The following is a 25,207-nucleotide window of genomic DNA, read 5'->3' as shown; positions in this document are numbered from 1 at the left end:
TTAGTGGTAGGGATGAAGTATACGACGTGAATAAAGTATGCAGATACTTGAACGTTAGGTACATACATGACGTTACCATGGCATCCAGATGATAAAAAGTTACAGAACTATGTGTATCCAGCTGCGTACCTACATCCTTTTCACGGTAACATTTCATAATTAGAGCTACTCGCGAAATATTTCCGCTCTTTAAATTCAGTATAATTTTACTGGACCAAGTGGGCGGAGCCTGGTGCTGACAAGTTGGGAAACAGCCTTGTTGCGAATTCACAAATTTTCAACGCTCGGCTGGAAAAGTTTCTAAAAAAAAATAGTAACAGAAATGGTGCTACGATAAATGTTAAGTTTATTACCGGTGACCGAAACGAAATAAGTTTACCTATTCATATCTATCCTATAAGGTCTTGAAAGTATTGCAACAATTCCTACGCTTCTGCACTTGTGAGTAATGATTATTCCAACAATCAAATTACCGCGGCGACTGTCGAGACTGTTAAAACAGCTCAAGAAGGTACAATGATACTCATTATAGGAGAGTTCCTAAGCATAGTTCCATAATCAGGTGAATACTATACTAAGCCAGTGCTGCAGCTCAAAATGGATGCTACCTAACACTAATCAACACAGCGAAGCTACGTACGACTAACTACAGTCTTATTCGAAATTAATCTTCATCGCTTATGGTAAAAATTACGAAGCTACGTTAATGTAAAGCAAAGTTACCATTAGAGCTGAAAATTCGAAGCTGGGATCGCGTGTTGTACCGTTGTTGAAAAGTGCATTATGTGTCTTGCAGTATACGAGTCTCTTTTGAAAGAGAGTACAACAATCGACTCTGGGAAGTGGTGTTTCCTCAAAACTCTTGTTACGTCAGTTTGATGTGTGTTGGTTCACATGCAGTACCGACCCAGTATTATGAATACTTGACCCTATTTTGACGATAGCCTCACTATTGCATACATGTTACGGGTTATATATCCTACACTCCGTCAGTTTCGTTATTCATTTTTGTTGTGTATATTGCGACTAAAATATGATATATGTTTATCATTGGGTACACATTTCTCTTTTTACCTCAATATATGAACTTCTTTGTTTTCGCTACCCGTAAGAAGAGTATTAGTTTCTGTCGAAAATGATTTTGTCTAATTTCAATGAATCTTTACGTTGTCGAATCTATATAGTATCCGGAGAACATATTTTCTGAAAAATGTCTGTCTATTCGGATACATTTGGATATAATCTCGCAAGCGAATTAATGAAAAAAATTCAAATTCACACGACTTAGCATTCAAACGAAGGGCGTGAAAAATTGTTATGTCTCGTTTTTCATTCGCCAGCTCCTTTGATGCGATAATAAACACCCGCAAACGACTAACGAACGCATCATAATAAAATGGGATTTGATAAAAAAAAATGTATGGTGAATGAGGGCCACCGTTACTTAAATTCCTTAAAAAACGAATGTATTTCAATTTTTGTAAATAATCTATCGAAAGGTTGTATCGACATGATCGATATATACCTCTCTCTCTCTTTCTCATCGCTTCAGATGCAGTTTTCACGAGGTTGATACATCATCCTCTAGGCATAACCTCAAAAAGCTCGCGTGCGCATTAAGTTGCCTACAATACGGCGTTTAGTGACGATTCTCACACTTAGAGTTGGTTTAGTAAGTATTAATTATTATTGTTTCATTCCTTGTACAGAAACAGAATATTACAAAGGAGTTTGGTGAAGATAAGTATATTTTCATGACAATTATTTGCAAACTTATTTATCTAAAAACTGCGGTGTGCAATCAATCGGCGGATTTTGACCTTGGATTTTTTAGAATTAAAAATGTGTCAAATCTTCCAGAAGATTACTTAGTATCGGTGATATAAAATAGTAATGAGCAATATAAAAACCATTTCAGCCGCATGTGACACAATTTTGACTGTATATATCCTCAGTCAAGGGACATAACCAAAAGAAAAAAGAAGCTGCATGCGTTCGGAACGAGCAACGGTTACCTCGCTAACTCCACTTTATTGTTCGTGCCGAAAACATCGTATTGGAATCTGTGCGAAACGTTTCTCTTTGACGATATGAAATAAAAATCAACGACTGATCAAGAAGGAATAATTATTTGAGAAAAGTTTAATACACTTATCAATCATGAACATTCAACCTGGAAATTTCACACGGACTGGCGGTAAATTGTGCCGCACATATGTTATTAAATTATAAAATTACGTTTACGTTTACGGTTATGTTTGTTTATGATTATTGGTTAAATTTCTCATTGCAGGTAAACAAGCTTGTCCGTACAAGGAAAAATGTTATCGCAGAAATCCTATACACTTCACCGAAATGTCTCATCCGCATCGTAAGCATATGTATTTAGTCAAAATCTGGCTGGTAGTCTCGCTTCTTAGATTCAAATTTTTCTTCACTAGATATTCTGATCCATTTACGCTGACGATAGACTCATCGCCTATACTTAACTTCAAGTTTGTCATTCTGAAGTCCCGCTGTCTCTTATCAATATGCATGCTTCTTGAAACAACGAACTTTTCAATAATTTTGACAGAGTATCTAAACGCTGATGGACTTAAACGGCGGCGTAGTTGGCAGCTGGAATATTTCATGGCTCTTGATATAAATATTTTTTGGTGTATGGCATCCCTAAGTGAGCAGGTGGTGCGGTAGCTGAGGTCCTCACCTGGGGATCAAATTTCATTCATTTTTTATTTGTTAGAACAATTTTGGCCTTCGTTATACTCTCACTTCAGGATTTATAAATTATCATATTCTGTTGCTGTCTGAAAACACAAGACATGCACGAGGTAATAACTACACATAGTCTGTGGACATAAGATGGATTATCGAGGCACAAAAATCGTGTGGACTGTTGATATTCGTTGACTTAATTTATTTTGTCAATAATGCCTTGATAAAGTTGATTCATGTCGTCCTATTCATATATGCTAAAAATTAGACCATCAGTAATTATTCAAATTTACAGTGGAAAAGTTGGTGATGGATCAACTTGATGGTACGATAACGGTTCCTCCCCGACTTGATTTTGAATGTAGCGACAGATCGACACTGCTGGATCAGTTAAAAATACTCCAAATGGTATTGAGGAAAGAAAGGGATAGAAACGATGAAATCGGTACAGCGCAAAGCTCGATAGAGGACAAAAGAAACAGCATAAGAAATATTCCTCAGTTCACAAACAGCATTCCCCAAGACCTGAAGGACAAGATAGACAGAAATAAAAGAATCGCTGTTGAAAGGCGTGAGGCAAAATTGCGAGAGATGGACAAACACGCGATTTCTCTCTCAAAGCCGTCAACGAGCAACTGTGGCGACTCAGCAATGTCCACGGATAGCAAAAGCTCAATAAGAGATGACGTGTCGAATGAAACATGGAGCAAACTCGCCGACAGAATTAAAAAACAGAAATTGGAAAGCAGAGACGAGACGACAAGCACATTGGGATTGAAAAGAAACTCGGAACACTCCAACCAAGAGGCAGAGTCTCCTAAAAGATTTAAAAATAATCAAGCTATAGAGAACCGTAGTAACAGAGTTGGAGGGCAAGCTAGTAGCACGAGCACTAGTAGCGGAAAGTCTCAGCTTGGTGATCAGGAGCCAGATTTAATGACAGCTTATGCTGGTAGCGGCACGAGTGCGTTGAGAGATGAAATTAGATTGAAAGTTATAAAAAAAATACGAAGCAGCGGGATAAAAATGTCAATCGTCGAGCCAGGAGAATTTGCTTTAAAATATGCCTTGTCTGCGCCGTATCATTTATTCTTGACAAGGGTCGAGGATTGCAAGGAAACTCACGATCAACAATTTTCCCTAACATTCCCTGAGATTCTCGACAGAAGTTTAGGTGAGATAGTATGTAGTCTCCAGATAAATTTTATGCTCGATGCTGGGTGGCTGTGTGCTCAATATTTACTCGCTGGACAATCGTCGGACATGCTAATTCTCTATGGGGAACGAGAAGACCAAGAAAGATTACCACCAAACATTAAAACTATTCATATTAAAATGCCAACGTTTGGTTGTCATCATTCAAAGCTAATGGTGCTCAAGTACCGCAACAAGGGAATCAGAGTTGTCGTCTCCACAGCGAATCTCTATTCCGATGATTGGGAAAATAGAACTCAAGGGTTAGTCAGCCACTAATCAGCGGAATACTGCAGCGTCTTGTTCCCTACTTTTTAGGACACCTTTCTAGAAGCATAATCAATCTTTATTCCTATTAAGTAACTCATGCGAGTAATAACGCCTGATTACTCGCCTGATAGTAAACTCTGACTAATATGATTGGTAACTAATTTCTCAGATGTAGAATATCCCATATTATACGTACTGATGATACTTATAAAATGAATCTTATACTACAGATATTTAATTAAAAAAAAAAAAAAACCGACTGGCCTCCAAAGTGCTTATATTTGTTGATTATAAAACAAAATCGTCCGGTACAGAATGCTAAGTCATTTTTTCGTAAAATTTTTTTAATATCCCATTGTACTTTCATTTAAGAAGGTCTTCACAGTGAATTCTGAGATTTTTATATTGAAGATTCTGATTTAAGAATTCTGCTGTCTTCTCAAATTGTAATTTATATAATCAGTAAAACTTGGATCTTCTAAATCCACAGATCAAGCATTTGAGTAGTTTGGATGTAAAAGATTCAGAAAATAAAAGGTTCACGGTATTAGAGGTTGAGGCTGAGGTTCCTAACATTAACATAACAATGCGTATTCATGAAAAATTGTTATTTTCAATTTGATGATTTTTTTTTAATTAAGTGATACATAGTAAAGCAGAAAATACTTATGTCTTGGAATGTTGACTCGTTTAAAGTCGTTGTATGTCAACTTAACTAACACCAACCCCGTATTAGGAGAAAGTTGAGGGAATCAAATTCAACTGAGCATGATTTTCAATTCTTACATGACATGCCCTTTTCAGCCAAAGTCATGAAAAAAGGAATCAAAAAGTTGGGAGCAAACTGTGGTGTTTCGCTACATTCAATAATTAAATAAAACTACAAGAACAAATTTAATCTGGCATAAAATTAATACAGCTTATTCAAATTAGGGTCTGGATATCGCCTCATTTGCCTCACTTGCCGGATTCTGCAAATACTAGTGACGGTGAATCGCCAACCGGATTCAAAAAGGATTTTGAACGTTATTTGCAGAAGTACAATTTGCCTGATTTGACCGAGTGGGTTCAGGCGATCAGAAAAGCAGATTTCTCAGAAGTTAAAGTATTTTTTGTTGCGTCAGTGCCAGGAAATCATAAAGACGCAGAACATAATGCTTGGGGTCATAAAAAACTGTCAACTATTTTATCCCAACACGTTACTTTGCCACCAAATGCACCCGAATGGCCGATAATTGCACAGTGCTCAAGCATTGGAAGTCTTGGGCCAAATTATGAGAGTTGGCTGTCTAAAGAAATCATACCTGCTATGTGCAGGGAAAAAAATCAGGGATTGAAAAGTCACCCAAGATTCCAGTTCATCTATCCGTCAATTAATAACTACAAAAACAGCTTTGACATGAGGAAAGGTGCTTGCTGTTTACCCTACGGATTAGCAACCCATCAGAAACAACAGTGGTTGGAATCATACCTTTAGTAAGTTTAATGATTCTTGATTCATTACAAATTTTCGATTTGATCCATTATTAACATTCCATGTATTTATTCCGGCAGCCAATGGAAGGCGAGCAATACCCGCAGAGACCGAGCGATTCCACATATCAAAACTTACACGCGAATCTCGCCAGATCAAACTGAAATTCCCTGGTTCGTACTGACGAGTGCTAATTTGAGTAAGGCTGCATGGGGACATAGAAGAGGAAATCATTACATCATGAGTTACGAAGCTGGAATTATCTTCGTGCCAAAATTAGTCGTAAGTAATGGTATTTTGTACATAGAAATATAATACTGTTCTCTTGAAGCTATGAAATCGGTGCTGAACGAACCCGGCGTCACAAAAATACCAAAAATAAGACTGTTCTGTTGTACGAATAAATCATTCAGATGGAAAAGCGATCTATCCATGAACTTGTTCTATTAAATTAAAATTTTTCGTCTACTTTTACAACAGCATTTCATCTGAGCTACGACATCTCGATACCTAATTGCCCCAATTTCTGTTTGCATAAATATTTGAATAGTGTCTCAGCAAATGGTTACTTCACATTACCCAGAAATCTGTAGATTGGTTTGAAGTATAGTGAAGGTACTGCCACCAAAAATCACAAGCTCAATGTTATCAATTTCGTTAATTCTGAACAATTTATTATACCTGCAGACGCCAAAATATTCATAAGGAACACTATTACATAAAAATAATATAGATTTGGAATCAGAATGAGTTTATTCCTTGAACATTTTACGCCGCCTAATCTCCACAATTTGTATGTAGGAAATAATTTAAAGTTTACATCCGCCAGTAAATAATCAATCATAATATCTATTCTTCTTAGACTGGAAACACTGTCTTCAATATTAAACGGGAAATGCCTGACGGTACACCGAGGTTTCCAATTCCATATGATGTACCGTTGACCCGTTATGAGGCTCAGGATAAGCCCTTTGTTATGGAATTTTTCAAAGGATATGAATAAAAATATTCGTAGTTTTACTCAGTTTGTAATAATTTCGAGCTGAGTACTACCCTTCTTTCGAAATTTATCAATTCCATTATTTAGCACGTTCTGTCTTTGGAGTAAACAGTACGTATACATAACACTTTTTTATTTATTCGTTCTTCATGCTTATATTTGAAGCCAATGTATATTACAATATTACTCTACTCAATTAAAGCATTCCTATTTTTCATATTCTATTGTATTATTCCAATTATTCCAGCGAATAGAATATTGTATTTTTCAACATAAATGATACTTCCGGATTAAAATATTCCTTTGAAAAACCTACGATTTTTACAACGAAAACTTATGTTATTTGACCAAGTTGGTAAGTGTAAACTCAAAACTATTTCAAATCCATTGCTTCAAGATAATCTTTGAAGTTAATATTCTTAGATCAGTTTTGCTTTGAAGATAAAATACATGTATTACATGCTTCATGGGTCCACTTGAACTTTTTCTGTATTTCCACACTTCATAGATATTCAAATTGAAAGCACGTTTTAATTACATACATGGCATCATAAAGCATATAAATTTTCCACCCTCAAGTTAGCGTTCGTTCTCATGAATGAAAGTCATATTAATAGACCAGCTTTCAAAATATATTTACTGATTTATTGTTACACAGTGTAATTTTAATTTGACAGATGTAAACAACGAGCAAACTGAATCATATGCTGAACAAGGCATTGATGGAAATAATGATTCCTGTTTTTCTCCAGAACAAGTGATACTATATTTTATTTTTTTTATATCAACACCATACAGATGAAGATTTTTCTTTAACATCATACTGATATTGTGTGAAACGATTTGAAGTGCCTGTGCCACCGGCTGCACTTCCGTTTCCCAGCATTATAAACATCGCGAGTAAACTTTCTCTCTATTGATATAAATTCAATCGGTATAATCATACGATGTCATTTCTTTGTAAGTTAAGATGAAAAAGTAAAGTGACAGAATCTAGCGAGATCTTATTTTCATTAAAAAAAAAAAATAAAAAAATTAACCAACTCTTGTTTCATTATTTATGCAACTTGGTGAATTTAAGAGCAGACTAGAAATTACTGTATAATAAGAAAAACTCCATTTTCCAATCGTAATTCCACTCTATAATACGCAAAAAACAAAATTCGACCCTCCAGCATTGCTGAAAGTTTCACGGGCGAGGAATGTAAACGATAAGTTTCGCACTATCAGCACTTTGTGCAAAAAAAAAAACGCCAGCAATTATTTCATATTCAGTATTGCTATTCTCACTTCGCTATTCTGAATCCGTTGAACCAGTGCATATTATGTATACTATTTTGTCTATCATCGTCGAGCTAGATTCAAGAAACGAGTATAATATTGACGGCAAAATGCAAAAATTAAATCTAGCCGCCAAGTACGTGGCTCTTGAATTGATACTTAGCCATCGCTACACGAAAACCGAGTTCCGTCTTCACGACATGTATGTACGTGCGAGGAGGTCGTGCTTGGAATTATTTTCGATTTCACGGTAAAGATGGACAATAAAATTTCCGCTTCGAGGTGATTTCGGTATTCGGCGGCTTCTTTAAATTTTAAATGTTTTTCATGCGGATTATATAAAGAAGATAAATTTTTGAAATTCGAAGGTTTCGGTGTATAAATGCGCGCAGGATCGGCTGTTTTCATTGAAACACCAACGGCTCGTAGGAAAGTATTTCCTGATCAGAAGTATCCCAGGCGGGCCTCGCGCATGTTCTGCCTTCAAACTGTGCCTAACAAGCGCCGACTCAAGTACTCGTCGTCATAATATTCGTTTCCTATGTAAGCAAGTGCGTGCTTCGCAATGTCTACCGTCGATAAATCGTTCCTTGATACACCATTCCATTGGACCGGTGCTGTAATTCGTGAAATTCGGTGTCAGAGCGATTATAGTCTCTGTGGAAATTGGGACGACATGGCCTAGTAAGAAAGTCGTTTCTGATTTTTTCCCCTCGGACGATAAAATTATACCGAATGAGTGCTCGTGTCCAGTGTTTTAAGTACTTGACAAAAGTAAAATAGAAATCTCACATATCGAGTTAAATGCATCGAAAACCATGGCATTCATAGCAATAAATCGCGATATGTTAAAAAATTAAATCCTTCGGTTTTTGGATTAAACTTAATCAATATACGTATACGTTTACTGAATAAGGTTCATAAATCTTTTGTCACACCTTCGAGTGCCAACGAGAAACGATAAATCGATGAGATACAGAAAAAGAAGCAACTTTATCACGTTTCCTGAACTTCTACTTCTGATTCAAGGTTCACGGTGAGTTCCCGCACAATGGTAATAAGAAACAGATATAAATCTAGATGTATTATACGTTATAAAAGTAACGGTTAAAAATATCATCTAAAAAAGCGATACGGAAAAAAGTAAAGAATATTTCGGGGACTGAGGTAAAAAATTGAAGACCTAAAATAATCACGGTTTCAGTTTTTTAATAATTCTTATTGTGAGAAATTTTTATTCCAGGTTTTATACTTACTATAAGATTATTGATATAGGCCTTAAATAAAATGATTATTTGAATACCTGAGTTGCAATACTCGAATTTGCACATTCAGCAAAACCTGTTTCCGACTGTTCCTACACATCGACTGCACAAATTTTAAAGGCTACATCGACTGTCCTTGAAAGCCACCTGCAAGTATGCATCGTTATTGGTAAACATAACAATCAGATAATAATTATGAGCGAGCAAGTCATTCCTCTGCTCATACATGCCAGTAACATAATTTCATTTAAAATATATTAATTTGTACCCAATAAAGTGAAACTATTAGACACCAATTCACTACCACGTTTTGAATAGGAAGAAAATTTTTTCAACCGTCTTTCCTCTGGTTTCCACTGGAAGTTTTTCCTGCGATAAGAAATAATGCCGTTTCTTTGCGACTTTCATACGTGATGGCCAGTTGATGAATATACAAATTTCACCGTCACGAATTGAATGACTCACTAATTGTGAAAAAAATGTGTTCTTGAATATAATTGCCGCTTAGCGTTTCTGTTTTAAAAATTTCAGAAAATCTGTATCATTCCTATAAAGTACGATCAGTCCTCTAAAATTGAACATTAGTTTAAACCAATATGGTAATTACGTGGTATCAATTTAATGTAAATGTCACATGGAATTGCATAAATCGAAAATATGAATTTTCATTCATACGTTTTTCACCATAAAAAGTGATTATTTCAAGAGAAACACCCAAATATTGTAGTACGCCAAAAAACCGTATAACAATTATAACGTGAAATAGTTCCAAGCAACATCGACTAACGGCGGGAACTGCACTTTCTGTGACATACACAGACCCGTAACAAGTTCGTATAAACCAGTTTTCTTCAATGAAAGAATCTTCCAATGAAAGTCCATACACGCGTCGTTAAGATTGGCGCAACTTTCGGATAACGCCATACGTTTTAATCATTCAACCAGTTTCAAGTCACTGGTTCCATCATCTCGTGATGTAATAGATCTACACCTAAGTCAGTGCAGAAAACTATCACCAATTTATTATAAAAAGTCCAAAAGATTGAGGCAAGAATTTTAACGATGAATCAGATGTTACCGAGAATATTTGAAAGTCATGAAGAAATCTGGAGTGTGGAACCATGGATTGCCACGTCATAAATACCTATATTGCAATACGTCTCTATGACGACGTGAAATTTCTTTCAAAGAACTTTTCCCATTTCATAATACTGTCACTCCGCGATTATCGTAGAGCTGATAAGAGTCGATCGGCCGACTGGAGCGGCTCTCTCGGTTCACGAAAAGCCTCGATTGGGGGAAACCAGCTCCGGCGCAGAGGTAGCAGGTCGTCCGGAAGGGGTGCAAATGCTAGCGACGCCAGGCGTCGCGAGGTTGATACCAGTCTGCAGGTCGTCGGCTGCCCTGCAGCACTACTCGGTCGTTGATTGTGTCGATGAAAAACTACTTCTTCAAACTTGGTCTCCTTAAAGTGTTGATAGTGGGGAGATAAAAATCTATTTATATGATTTGTTACAGTGGTTGACGTTTGAAAGTGTGATTTAAATTAGTTGAGATTCATTTTGGTTCCGGGTTATTATTCTTTGCCATTTCATCTTGCTGTCTTCAATCATTGGCAGCGATCAATTAAAGGTTCCAAATGAGAAATATCTTACCTTGTAGTACAAGGTTAGTTACTACCAGTGCATACTTGAATTTTGTTTTATGTTTTATCCAGACTTAGTTTCAGATGTTTGATGTTATATTTTTCTCTCTCTTTCTCTTGGTCAGATTCTGTTGATTCATATTTTTTTATAAATGAGATATTGACCAAACGCGAATGCATAACGAATACGAAGCAATGGAAATATAAATTATACGCGAATTCATCTTTATTCTAGGCTAGATTATGTGTGTTACGCTAATAATATCGCACTAATAATATGTAAAATAATAATAATAATGAGTATGAATATAATGACAAGTAAACATCTGCGTCGACAATTTCAATTGCAGATTCAAATTGCACAAGAATTCAATGCCACATTCTTGTGTACTTCAAATCTGTTGACGCCATTCGTCGAGTCAATATTAAGTACCTACTTCAAAATTTTATTGCCTTTGTGTGGATATTTTTAAAAAGGCTTCTATTTGTTCGTAATCAATAACAAGACTCATTCGTAGTGTACGGAAAAAATACAGCCAATAAAAAATATGAAAATCGATATGCAATCTCATTCTTCACAATATTCACGAGCATATGAATCAATAATATAAATGAAAAAAGAAAAAAGTCAGCGACAGAGGAAGGGAAAGAGACAGAAAACAATCTTCTCTACCAAGTGAAGACTTTCCCCATGTCTTGTGCGAAAATATTTTTCCTAATAATTTTATTGTAGTTAATCACTCTATTGTCATACTGTTGCAAGAACAGGTTAATGAATGGGAATGATAAAAAAGACGCATTAAACTTCTTTGCAGTACAGGGCGATGACGCCGTCGCGGACCGAATTATTGACGAAAAGTAAAGGCAGAAAGAGGGCCGACAACGAATCGATATCTCGCTCGCCCTTACGCAGCTGGAGATCTTTCCTGCTGGAGGGTTGAAGGAGGATAAAAGATCTCGTCCTGCAGCAGCTGGTCCGAGGATAATCTAAGGAATATCAAAGACAATTGGCATTATGATAGCCTGCTGCGTCCTGGCCGGTGTCCTTGGCGTCGTCGTCCTCTTCTATGTCTTTCTCGAAGTTCACTACTTTCTGCGCATGTGTCTGACGGTGCTCTTGGCAAGATTCTGCAAGAAGCAAGTTCACATTCTCGACGAAACATCGGTTTACGGTACGCATTTTTACGCATAAAATCATTCCAGGGAAAGTAAAAGAATTTTTGTCTCAAAGTCACTGGTTACTGTGCTGTTACAAACTCAGGCTATAGTGATGTCGGTGTGTTGGGTTCCTGATTTTGAATTCAATGATCATCCATAATTATCCATCATCGGTATGCTTAAAAGTTCTTTGAAATCAACTTGAGACGCGTTATGCCAGACTTCAAGTTGAGGCTGTTAGTGACCCAGCAGAAAAACTCTGAAAAATTTTTGTTTCAAGTACTCTCTGATAAATATTTACACAATTTTAGTTCCGATTCTTTGTTATCAGAGTTCACTTCAATATCGTATGTCTAATATGTCTTCTGAGATCAAACTTCGTAAATCGTTGCTTCCTTCAGGCCCAAATCTCGCAATCAATTCCCTTCGCTGTTACGTCCTACGATATTTCGACCAATACTGAAATGTTTATTTACTGTTTTCTTAATATTCAAATAAAACAATCTAACGTTCAGAACATGTTGCAAACATCAAACCATCCGAATATCTTTTTTCTTGCACAGCATGGTCGAGGAATGTTCGATCACTGATTCGTTACCACCATCAATACGATGATCTAACTTTCTCTGTATTAAAAATTCGACATTTTGAGATTTGAAATATTTCGATTGACAATGTATCTTCCAACCAAAGTCCACTTCGAGAAAGTATCCAATTCTTAATCCAAATCTGGAAACCTTACGTGACTCCCTTCGCTCGCAGACCGTGACCTGGTAGCCGAGAATCGGGGGCCTCCCACGTACTAACCAGAACTCTATAAAAACAAATAATTGTGTAAGCAAGTAGTTTCCATTCCTTGCTCTTATCTCAGTTTATATATTCGCAAGCACCTCAATGAGCGATTTTTTTTTTCTACAAAATATGAATGATCCATGGAAGAAGCAATGAAGCAACAACTATTTTAGACGGTGGGTATATATGTCGCCATGGGCATGGGAGAGGTGCTCGTATTGCAAGCTACTTCACCGGTTTGTTGATAGATCGAACGCAACTTTCCTGCGCTAAGAATTCCGATTGCCGATTCACATGCCCTGTATACCTATGCGTTCTTGGTGTGTATAACGTTCTCACTACGATCGATGAAAGTGAATGACTTACCGAGAATAGTGATCACACATCGCACATGAAAGAAACCGTGTGGCGATGCTTTAACGGCTTCCATCTGCACGCAGTGATTCACTTCTCATTGTCAGTGACTAATTGGGAAAATTTTTCTTCCAATACTTTTGGTGAGTGTCATGTGAAAGAGAGATTCTGAAAATACTTAGACAGCACGGGAATAAGAGATTTTCGAGGAATCCCACTATTCAAACGTAGTGAAAAGTATGAAAAACTATGAATATGACTATGTTGTACTTTGCATACACTTGGGGATAGTCAGTGTTGATATGGTTGGTCAACTGTGTTCGATATTTATAATGAAATTTATACTTGAAATATAGTTATTTTAAATAGATACTTCTCTCGGTATGGCGGTTTGAACACTCTAGCGTTGGGTTGAATTACTCACGTCTTACATGTAACTGGTTTGAATCCTTTTCATATCGAAAAACCAAGACTAAGATGCTAAGCCCGGCTGCACAATAACGATAGTTAAAAAGAAGTGCGATGATGTAATGCAAATACTGTTTGTTACAATTATTAGACAGCCATTACTCTGGTGCTTTAAGCTTGAAAGTTGGAGGTTACATGAGCAACGGTACGGTTCTACTCGCTAATTACTTTCCTGTAAGGCTTCTGGATAAACACGTTACCTTGTGGAATTCTACGGAAATAAAGAACCATTATAAAGTCAATGGGAACAAAATCAATCAATTTCTCAAGCATCCAGCAACGCAGAAAAGGAAACCTCACGGTTCAACTACGTCAATCTGTGACCTTTTAAAGTTAATCTACATAATGGAGTAATATTAAAATTATACTGAAAGTTATTTAGTTTGACTCTATAATGGATATCGAAGAACTAAACAAATCCCTGAAAATTCATTTCTGTTCATTTCAATTGTCGATAAATCTCAGGGCTAATTAGGAATCAAAAAAACAAATCTCATTTCTATTCTCGACACAAGCTTTGTTTCCAAACCACCATAAAAATTCGTTTGCCAGAATAGGATAATTAATGTGTATTACAAAAAGTTTTCCATCATGTTAAACAAAAACATTCTATAAGTCCATAAAATAGACTTATAAATTGGTAATCTTTCGTGCGGTAAATGAATTTAAAAATGCTACCCAATTCCAAAATAATAATCTCCATCACTTGTATCACTGACAAACCGTATAACAATGAAAATGTACAGCTCTGTTCACATTGCAATTGCTACAATTCTATATTTGCTTTATTTCTTTACAGGAATTTGTATAACCACCGACATAGACACGCTTCTTTATCACATGAACAACGCTCGTTATCTACGAGAGCTCGATTTCGCCAGAGTTGACTTCTACGAAAGGACCAATCTCTATCGCGAAATACGGGCACAGGGATCAGGAGTCGTTCAGGGAGCAGCCACCATTCGCTACAGAAGATTTCTCAGGCCGTTTTCTATTTACAAAATTACATCAAAGGTGAATACTTCGTGTTTTATTATTTTACACGTATTGCGGATATTGCTTCTCTCGTTGAAATCTATGTATGTAAATATTCTGTGGTGATAGATTAGATAGACCATTGGGCTCTATATTGTAGAATCATAACATATTTTTAGAGTCGTTAGTTTTTCCCAAATTCTCATAAATGATGGTCAATAAAATTGACCTTTTATTACTCGACCTCACAAATTGAAATAAAAATATTGGTTACCGGTTTGCATTATATTTTATTGCGAATAAAAGTTAACGCAACGATATATTGCCGATTTCATCGTAGTAGCACATCAGAGACAACGTTTATATGATAGGAATTAGAGTGCAGTTAGTACTTTAGCCTAAATTATATGAAGTGATACACTGAGTGTCTCCAAGTAAACTCTGCAGTACGTTGGGTTGCCTACCACCGAGGAGACCAAATATCGGTAATGCAGGCCTACCGAGTTATCGGTATGTAACGCGTTTAAAGTCCTCGCGAGTGATCTGGAACCGACATGTTGCCAAGATGAATGAATTTCACAAATATTTGGCTGAATTCAAATAAAAAAAATCTATTCATTTCTCTTTCAATAAATCATGAGGCTTTTCCACTTCTGATCATTCAATTACAGCAATTTGCCCTAATCCATACCTAAAACTTTTAGTGACGATTAATTGTAATTGACTCGAAGTTTCGACGAAAGATCTATCATGCCACTCAAATAATTTCAACAATTGCTCATCACTTGTGGAAAGTTTTCGTTTCTTTTATACGTACGAAAATAATTCCAAATCCATGTTTGTATATTTTCGAAATTTTTTGCGCTTTTCAACGAATTCACGCCGTGCAATCCGTGACCCCTGATTCACCGCAGGAGGGTATCATATTAGATTAAAATGTAACGTGACAATGTGTGCTCAGTAAGCAATAAGTCCTTTATCATCAGGGATCAATACAATTTGTGCGTGTTGGTTTAGTAATTATGACAGGTTTGCTATCTAACCCTATTAACACGGAGATTGCTTTTGGGCGCTATCAGCCTTCTCTCCAGTCGCAATACGCCCTACGATAGGCCTGCACGATCCATCGTTCAGTCGAGAAAATGATTAAATGAAGTTTAGGATGAACCCGTTAATCGTACAGACCTATTCTGTAAAAACCTGTAAGCTCAAAGCTGAAAGACCATCGTGACGACCTGTCATTTAAACTTATGACGATAGTTCAACCTGCCAAATCATCTGCTCTTGCTCTAGAATTTTAGCACATGATTGTTAGACCCTTTGACCGCTAGATAATTATTCATGCTTGCACAATAAAAAAGTTTGTTTACATTAGACATCATTTTACCATTTTGAATATGAAATACTCTTTCCGATATCATCCAGGCTTGGTACCCAATGTAAGCTCACTGCTGATGAAATGAATCACATTTATTGACTTGGGCACGAATCCGCTTGTCACATTTGAATAAGGTCTGTGGAATCCTGTACAACAAATCTTATCCAGACTGTCACGAAGTTTAAACTGAGTCGCATATTTACCCCAAGTGCTTGCACAACTTACTAAATTCCGGAACTGCGAAGTGAGATTATGCGTATGGACTTCTTGCGTCAACCGATAACTGTCTCTCGGTAGTGTTATCGTACGAAAGCGGTCGTTAGTCACCTCAGTTTCAATCATCATTTCCTGTATGCGCAACAGACTGCTGCAAACAATGAGCAGGAACCATTCTTGCGATGGAATCTGCGCTCTGAAGGCCTCCATAGCCATTAAAAAGAATTGCTATTCGTCCCGTGATATTGGTTCGATTGGACTATATGCGTGATTTTGAATAGCATCCTGACAGATTTTGCAGGGCTCACGACATGATTTATGCCAAAGTTACGACTTGCATTTAAACGTTGAGTAGTCTGACTCATTCCTTTTGTACACGCCTACCTATGCACGATGTTTTATTGCTCAATTGACCTACTTCCGGTAAGAACTTCTTGCGTTTAGATATTTTCTCATAATTTGACAATTGACAACAATAGTCGATGACATTTTTTCAGAGTTTCTTACTTTAAAAGTGTAATTTCTTACTTTAAAAATAAAAAAATCTTTTTCTTTTTCTTAGATCATCTATTGGGACGACAAGTCTATCTTCATGGAGCACAAGTTCATCAGCAGTGGCGATGGATTTGTTCGAGCTATCGCAATCTGCCGCCAACGGGTACTCGAGTGCAGTGCCGAAGCTGTTATGGGGGTGCTGCTTGATCGCGGAGGCAAAGTGAACGGAGGACTAGAGGCTGGAATTGCCCCAACAAGTGTACGTTAATATCGTAACATTACTTCGTCGAATAAAACATCAGGCCATAACCCAAATCATTATATGTACTCAGAATCCGAATCAAGATGAAGAATTTTTCTGGCAATTCTTTTATGTTTTTCTATTGACCAAGTATGAACTTGGTTTATTATTAGATATTATTAACTTAATATCACTTTATCGATAGAATTTTTTACAGCATTTCATTTATTGCATTTGGATTTCTGTAAGAATGTGAATCGTAAGACAATCTTAAAATCTGTAAAAAATATATGATTATAATGTCTAATTCCGGGAATCACTCAAAAATCCGTAGAATTCGTTGGCAACTTTTCAAGTTCAATCAGGGAGTTTATTGAAGTGTATCTTATTTTTCTAAAAAATCTTAAAATAACTAATTTGAAATTGAGGAAAAGATCGTCCTTTCTCACTTTTTTTTTTTTACCCCCTTACATAAAAGGCGTAGTCATTCTTCTACAGACATATTTTTGAATATTCCACAGCAGTTTTAAATATTTGTTAATTCTATTTTCGATTCCAAAAAGTGTTGTAATACTTGATCTCTTTTTATTCTTCAAATAAGAATTTTTTCAGTCAAGATGATGTCAAATAAAGGATCAAACCTGCATAACTGTTCTGCAGTATACGATATACTGTCATGTAATAAACGGCATATTGATTTTCAGGCACCGCATGTGAGACCGGAAATTCCACCGGAAGTTGCGCTGTGGTTGGAGAGTAATGAAATTTCTTCAGCAAGCTTACGGCCGACGCCAGAACCTCCTCGTTGCTGACAAAGGGATGCCGGAGTTTCCGTTGTGAACGACGTCACGCCGGCGAATTGCTACGAAACGACTGTAGTTTGAATTCATAAATGCGGAAGGTGATTCAGCCTTCGAAGCTTGAGAAGGAAGGAGAAAAAAAAGGAGAAAAAAAATGGAAAGATGAGAAAAGAGAGAAGTGCAACAAAACGAAATCTGTTGAAGTTGATAAAAAAGTATCGATAAATTCTTTTACCTCATCGCAACTTTGTGTAGAAATCACTGATTCAAAATGCAACCGATTTCATCACGGATCGCTCGCAGAAAGGTCAAAGAGAATGTCAAATGGCTTTAAAACTATGCATCATTTTTTACAGCATTTTTTATATCGCTTCATAACATTATGGTTCACCGGTACGGTAATTGCCATTTTTTCCATCTGGGAAACAAATTTTTTTTACAAGAACCTGTTTTCTACGAATATGGGGTATTCCGCGTCATATTATCAGCCCATGTATCTCACCCACTTTGATTTTAATCATTTATTAGTATGATGTTTATGCCGATCCAATAAGGTCTCGGAATTTTTTAGCCACTGTTGAAATTGACGAAAAATCGGAAAACCGATTCCGAAAACGCCCTTTTTAAAACACTGCAAAAATTCACACAGATTTTATCACTTGAAATGGACTTCTTTTGAGCACCACACGATAATGTGACCTCAATATTTACTATATTTTCGTACAAGTTCTTAGTTTTTCCATGTCAGAATTGGGATTTTCTTTTTAATTTTATTTCTATTCTACGATCTAAGTGGATTACGGAATTACGAAAATAATATGGTTCTGTGACGTATTTAGATCTAGAGATATAAATAAAAAGAAAAAGAAATAATTCTGACATGGAAAAACTAAAACATTGCGTAAAAAATAGTAAATATTGAGATCCCATTATCGTGTGGTGCTCAAAAATCACATTCTGAATCATAAAATCAGCGTGAATTCTTTCAGATTTTTTAAATCAGCGTTTTCGGAATTGGTTTTGCGATTTTGTTTAAATTTCACCAGTAGTTAAAAAAAATATGAAAAAATTTCCGAGATCCTTTTGGGTTGGTAAAAATGTCATACTAAAAAATGATTGGAATCGAAGGGGGTGAGGTACATGGGCTGCTAATTTGAATTGGAATGTCCCATACACTTTAATTCTACTTACACGAGTAACGAATTTTTACAAAAGAACTCTTCTTGGTTACCGTAATTTTTTACGAATATTAAAAAAAAAATTGGTAAGTAACAAAAAATGTGCGATTGCCGAAAATCGTGTTTGTATTTCTTTGCCTAATTTAACACTATGTTAAACAATTCAAAAAATTATAAATTCACCTGCCTAAACTCCACATAGCAGCGTTATGAAAAAAAAAATCGTTAGCATGTTCTGCCCGTTGGTTAAAGATGTAAAAGCTCTGAAAAAAAGGACATTTGTGAAATCTGTAAAAATAAATTTGTGTAAAAAAAAGGAAAAAAAATGGTGATAGCTGTACATTCGAGACAAAATTTTTTAGACCAAAGTGAAAGATACGGTTGCTATTAAATTTGCTAAGAAATGATATGCCTTTTGGTTAAGCAATTTGAAATTTTTATATCGACCTTCCTCTGGGTGATTCGAATTTGAGACGGAACCAGCCATACGTGTATTTGATACACCGATTGATTTCTTAGCAAAACCGGAAGTTCTTGTTTTTTGATGATAGTAGATGAAGGAAAGTTTGAAATAAAAGCTCTCGGCGTTTACGGAATTGTGTATCTGTCTACGAATGTGAGCAGCACGCATGTTAAAAAAAAAAAAAAAACAGTTCGATTTTGTTGTGTGCGATTAAGCTTCGACATCCGCTTTACTTTTGATGAAAAAGCAACTCGAGGGCATTGAATGCTTTACGATAAAGTGCAATTCCGCGGGGAGAGTATAAATTATGTATAAAATAACCAGTGCCGGAGTGATTAAATCGCTCCCTTCTAGTCTCAGTCTTGTGTTCTTTATAATCCTTACCGTAAGATTTGAGTTCTGTTTCTATAACGACGGAAATCAAGTTCAATATTCAAACGGTAAAAATTAGCCTATAAAAATGGTAATCAAAATCAACGTTAACTCAAAAAGTTTGGTAAGGCTTTGCTCGACCGAAATTCCTTACAAATGAATAACGATTTAAAACTAAATTGAATGAATATTGTTTAAATTGACATCCCAATGATTATAATACGAGGATGAATATTTTCTTACCAATTTTTATAAGAGTCAACCCTTCGAGAGGGAAGTAATGTTGAAGGTTGAGGACGTCGGTTACTCGTTTTCGCCAAACTGCTGAGGTCAGAAAAAGGCCAAGAGGTAGACGTTTTCAAGCCAAAATCAAACACTCTCACTTTTTCTATAATCTCATTAATCAAATCGACAGCATTATTTTCATGAAAAATCTCAATCTAAATAATAAAAAACTAATAACACATCACACGCCAATTTTTTCGCAATCTATGAGGTAGGCTGTACTGGAAATGATCATGTCTTAAATTACAAAACGTTATGACTGGAATTCGCGTGCAATTTATTACATGACTTATCTAGTGAATTCGTTAAAATATATATTGAATCATATAATAAATTACAAAATGAAAAAAAATCAGACAGTAAACTATATAATAATTATCCGATAATTCGTGCTTTTGTAATTTATTACATGATTTTGTATATGTTTCATTAAATTTACCCAATGAATCACGCAATAAATTACTCGTGAATTTCAGTCATAATCTTTTATAATTCAACGCATGATCATTTTCAGTAGAAGGAGTCATTGAAACTGGTTATTAGACTTTGTCAACAGACTCAGGAAATTTTTATGAAATGAAAAAACTATCCAAATTTACAGACGAATATCATAATATAAATTCCACTTTTGGTCTCAAGACTCGCTAGAGAACTCTGTCTTAAAATAAGATTTGGCTTGAAAACTAATCTCATGGTCTGTACAATTGCGAATCCGTTACCACGCCCTTAAGTGAATATTGTTATACGTAAGCAGTTGATTAGGGACTCATTATTCTTTCGAAATTCGGAAAGTTATACTGAAACTGCAATACGTAATGCAAACTCAGGAGTAAGTGTTACAGATTGTAAATGGTGCTAGACTCGAAAAGATCCGAATTGTATATGGACTTCTAAATTATATATATATATATAATACGAGTATACGCATAATATAATCAGATTTATTATTTACATAACAAATTTCAAATAATAAACTTTAGGACGAGCGTAAGCGAACCAAGGAGATACTGAATTATAGACATTATACCTAATTAGCGTCTACTATATCCAACACTGACATGTAAACTGTAAACTATTATCACCCGATATATAGACGTTTAAAATAATAATCAAACACATAGTGTAGAATTTAAAGTTAGATTAAAAATCACCCAAATCTTCTACGAAGTAAAGTCAATTCTCAAAGATTTGAATATGTCTTCATCGCATTCACGCGTTGCGAATATCAAAAGATTACTCGTACAATCTTGAATGCCCTAAATTGTCGGACGACATTTATATCTGAAATTGATTAACTCTTTCATCGTGTACGAATTTTGTTTGTCAGATTAACAGTGTGAAAAAACAGCTGGCTAGTCGTCACACTGGTGCATATTCCAATTATTTAATAATTTGGATTCTTCGTACGGTGCAGTTCCTGTTAATATCTCGCGACATGCCATAATTTTCGAAATTCACGTCCAATATGATCTGAAATATAATCTTAACGCTTCCTCAAAAATCAAAATACGTGTCAAGTTTTTTGAAACAAGAATAAACGAACGTCAGACATTAGTCGAAGTAATGGCTTCAATAGTTTGTGATGGCGATCAGTTGAATAAACAAATGTGAACGTAAAAATGGAACTGCAGAGGCATGAAACATAGCCAATACAATCTTCATGGTTTGTCGAAATAAATTGTATTCAAGCATATCTGACGTCGTGAACACTTTTTAAATTTCCAATCTTCTATTTACAGTTAAAGAAGAGATTAAAGGTAATAATTACAAGATTACACCAAAAAAATGAACATCCAAGGATTTACTGGATCTTCGTGCTTCGATGTCTGAACAATGTGTGCATTTGACTTGGTTTGGTTCAGTGGTTTTCAAGTTATTTACGCAAGATTGAAAACTTGTAGATTTTGTGACACCCGTTACGAAAAGCACTTAGCTTGGCTCGTACTTACTGGAGACCCGGTTAAGCCAATGCTGCTAAATTTTGCTTGAAGGCATAAAATATCGTAAGCGAAATTAGACCCCTAGACTTCTTGAACGTAACAAAATTACGTTGGACGTCTGATGGTGAAGCTACTTCACCAGATGAAATTTGAATTTCATTTATTTTGTTCGTAAGCCGTTGTATTTTTATTCCATAATAGCGGAATATTAATGATGAATATGCAATCTAGACGTGTATTATTCAAAATTTTAATTACTGTTTCGTAAAATCTAACGGGTGTGTCGATCCACTGAACATTTTATTCTTACTCGCGTATTTTCTATTTTCACCTTTTTTTCTTTTATTGAATTAAAAAACCATGCATACAAACATGTAATATATAAGCGTAGTTCACCTAATACAGTTATACTTTATTCATTTCAAAATCATTCGCACTTCAAATTCTATGAAAATTGATATACAATAATATGAAGAATTAACTGGAAAATATAATATAACTTGAGTTTGAAGCTCATACGTTCGTATACATTGTTTTTTGACTCACGTTAGTAAAAGAACAAAGCGAAATATGAAAAGCGCGTTCGTTGTTACCAGTATTGTTAAAATTCAAATTCTTTCCGCGCTTAGCCTACGATCGAAATAGTCGGATCGAAACCCAGGCCTTGACCTAGGATTCATCGAAATATTCTGAAATTACAATCATATTACTCAGACACAAAATTATTTTGACTGACCAGGAATCGCGAATTATGTCAATGTTATCAAAATAATTGGTTTCATTTTGTGAATCTTTCGTTTAAATTTGCGATTTTCGCAACAGCGCGTCCAGTTGGTGAAACAAGTCTCTCGCGCAACTTGAGAGTTGAGAACAAACAAAATTTCTTGATCCCTCAAAGAACACTAGCACTGCTAGCGGCAATTCTGGTACTACCTCACAAGTCCCCAGAACGGTATCCATTTCTCTACTACAGAGTTCGGTCTCTACTCTAATTATACTTTCTGGCTTATACAATTCTGCTTACTAACTTTCAGCGACGGCGGATTGCAGGCAAGAGATCCAATCACAAAATACAATTTCATCTTAATCATTACCGTATTTAATCTTTACACAGGTCAGTGTTCTCCATGAAACATGCGAGGTAATGCAGAATATTAATTAGTTTCAACGGATCATTATCCTTCCTGATTCACTCCGGAAATCTGCTGTACCATATCCATTCCTTGTGCAACGGTTCACCTGCGACTTCATTCATTCTGTAAATTCACTCCAATTTTGTAGTGAATAACGTCACAGACCCGCAATAATCCCAGACGTTGAATGAAATTTTATCAATTTTGTCATAGGGTAGGAGTGGATTTTCATCCATGGATGGAAGGATGGTAGACTGGAATTCTCCGGCTTCGTACGTTTACGAGAATTGAACACCGGTACTATGGAAGAATTGTTAAAAAACACCGTTTGAATGCCTTTGAACAAGTTAACCGGCTGAAACGTCACCGACTGGCGAACGGGCTTCGTAAACCAGATAATGACGTCGCTGTGTCCGTTACCTGGAATAAATGGAACTCCGGCTTGAATCAAAACCTCGGTCTAAGTCACGATCAGTAAGCGATAGTCTTCCAGTCTGTGCGGAAGGCGATTGGTGCGCAGAGAGTGTCGTGGACCCGTCGCTTCACCAATACAGTAACTTATGCAATAAATTATCATTTTCAATATACCCAGATTTAGTTTACTTGTTAAGAATTTTAACATTATTTTCAACAGCCAGGAGAGTAAAGTTCAAAGTACAGTATATTTCTTAAAAGCCTGAACGATACTTGAAATTTGTTTTCTCTCGTGTACGTTTGTATTTGCACCTTAAATCCGTCATTCCGTAAAACGATTTATTGTTTTTGTCTTTGACAATGAGTACTGTAGTGCATAAAACAGTTATGCGCTTTACTTAGGAATCTTTGTCTCTTACAATTGGTAACATTTACTATAGTGATGCGTGAAAAATGATATCGTTCCAAAGTTCTGAGTTAGAACGTATTTGTGTATTCTTGAAATGCTTCTTAACGATTCATGAACGAAGTTATAAAAGACGAATGGGGTCAAGCATGTTTCACGTCTTACGATGTTGTGTCATATCAAATTCCTTTTCAATTCTTAAACGTAGAATTGCTTAGATTGGCAAAAAGACTTCGTTCTCAACATGCAATGAGCTTTCAAATCGAAACGATAACTTTTCTTATCCTCAAAATCCTATTCCGAAGATCGGATGTACTTACCTGCTTACATATTATAATGTATTTGCATTTGAATGTGCCAATTAAATCCAGACGTCAAATTTAAAGCAGCTTATTTAATGTGTCATGGAAGACATAAATAAAGTTTCATTGAAATCAGTTTATATTTAGGAGTCGCGAAACTCAAAAATGTAGGTTTTTGGACAATTTGTTGCTAAAATTTGATGAAATATATGATATTCAATAATTCGAAGCTGTTAAGGTGATATTCATTGTGTATTATGACGATTAAATGCAATTTCGAAAGGATCAATTTTTGTTTATTCAAAAACACGTTACGTTTTTTTGTTATCAAGTGCTTTTAGTTTTGGAATAATGTACAGTACATAGAAGAATAGTAATGAATTAGAAAAAATGTCTGATTTTAACGATTGTTAATCGAGTTCACTGGTGGAATTGCAATCGACGTTTTTTCAGCTCTTACTGGTTTTTGCAAAAAACATTCTTTTCACTTCTGCCAGTGAACCCGGTTAAAACTGTTGAAATCTGGAACTTGTTTTTATCAATTACCGTGCTTCTATGTACTGTACATTATTCTAAAACTAAACGTTGCTATAAGATACGATTTAGTACCAAAAAAACTCAATGTATTTTTGAATAAATGAAAATTGACCGTTTATAAATTGTCTTTAAAAATCATAATACGCAATGAATATCACTTTAACAGCTTTGAACTAACGAATACCATGGCTTTCACCAAATCTTAACAACAAATTGTCATAGCAATGCGGTAAATAGGAGCAATAAATTTTTGTATTGAAATGGCATAAATCATCCAAAAAACACGGATCTTTAAGTATTGCGACCCCGAAATATGAACCGATTTCAATGAAACTTTTGGAATCGCTTTTAGTTCGTGTCTTCTATGACATATTGAATGAGCAGGTTCAAATTCGAAAAGTCAATTTTTTTGGCGTGGGCTAATATTTATGTGTATTTTCCAGTTAAAAATGACAG

General features: G+C 35.7%; 2 protein-coding genes across 6 annotated transcripts; both read left to right on the top strand.

Annotated features, from left to right (window-relative positions):
• The first annotated feature begins 2,041 nt into the window (after positions 1 to 2,041).
• LOC124409561 (probable tyrosyl-DNA phosphodiesterase) lies at positions 2,042 to 6,673 on the top strand. The gene is made up of 6 exons (XM_046887254.1): positions 2,042 to 2,197; positions 2,294 to 2,371; positions 3,011 to 4,172; positions 5,113 to 5,655; positions 5,734 to 5,935; positions 6,516 to 6,673. The coding sequence occupies exons 1-6, from the start codon at positions 2,161 to 2,163 to the stop codon at positions 6,654 to 6,656; spliced, it is 2,163 nt and encodes a 720-aa protein (XP_046743210.1). The 5' UTR covers positions 2,042 to 2,160; the 3' UTR covers positions 6,657 to 6,673.
• Positions 6,674 to 8,863: 2,190 nt separating this feature from the next.
• Positions 8,864 to 23,623, top strand: LOC124409566 (protein THEM6). 5 transcript variants are annotated; one of them, XM_046887267.1, is made up of 6 exons: positions 10,781 to 10,867; positions 11,665 to 12,016; positions 14,416 to 14,630; positions 16,748 to 16,939; positions 17,626 to 17,748; positions 23,613 to 23,623. In XM_046887267.1, the coding sequence occupies exons 2-5, from the start codon at positions 11,860 to 11,862 to the stop codon at positions 17,731 to 17,733; spliced, it is 672 nt and encodes a 223-aa protein (XP_046743223.1). In that variant the 5' UTR covers positions 10,781 to 10,867; positions 11,665 to 11,859; the 3' UTR covers positions 17,734 to 17,748; positions 23,613 to 23,623. The 5 variants fall into 5 exon arrangements, with proteins under 5 accessions (XP_046743221.1, XP_046743222.1, XP_046743220.1 ...); XM_046887265.1 differs by lacking the exons at positions 10,781 to 10,867; positions 23,613 to 23,623 and adding an exon at positions 8,864 to 8,970 and having other exon boundaries at positions 11,660 to 12,016; positions 17,626 to 17,855; XM_046887266.1 differs by lacking the exons at positions 10,781 to 10,867; positions 23,613 to 23,623 and adding an exon at positions 8,886 to 8,970 and having other exon boundaries at positions 17,626 to 17,855.
• Positions 23,624 to 25,207: the final 1,584 nt, after the last annotated feature.

Source organism: Diprion similis, chromosome 8, assembly GCF_021155765.1.
Source record: "Diprion similis isolate iyDipSimi1 chromosome 8, iyDipSimi1.1, whole genome shotgun sequence".
NCBI classification, from domain to species: domain Eukaryota; kingdom Metazoa; phylum Arthropoda; class Insecta; order Hymenoptera; family Diprionidae; genus Diprion; species Diprion similis.
Note: the sequence above shows the minus strand (reverse complement) of the source record. Positions and strands in the feature narration are given on the sequence as shown.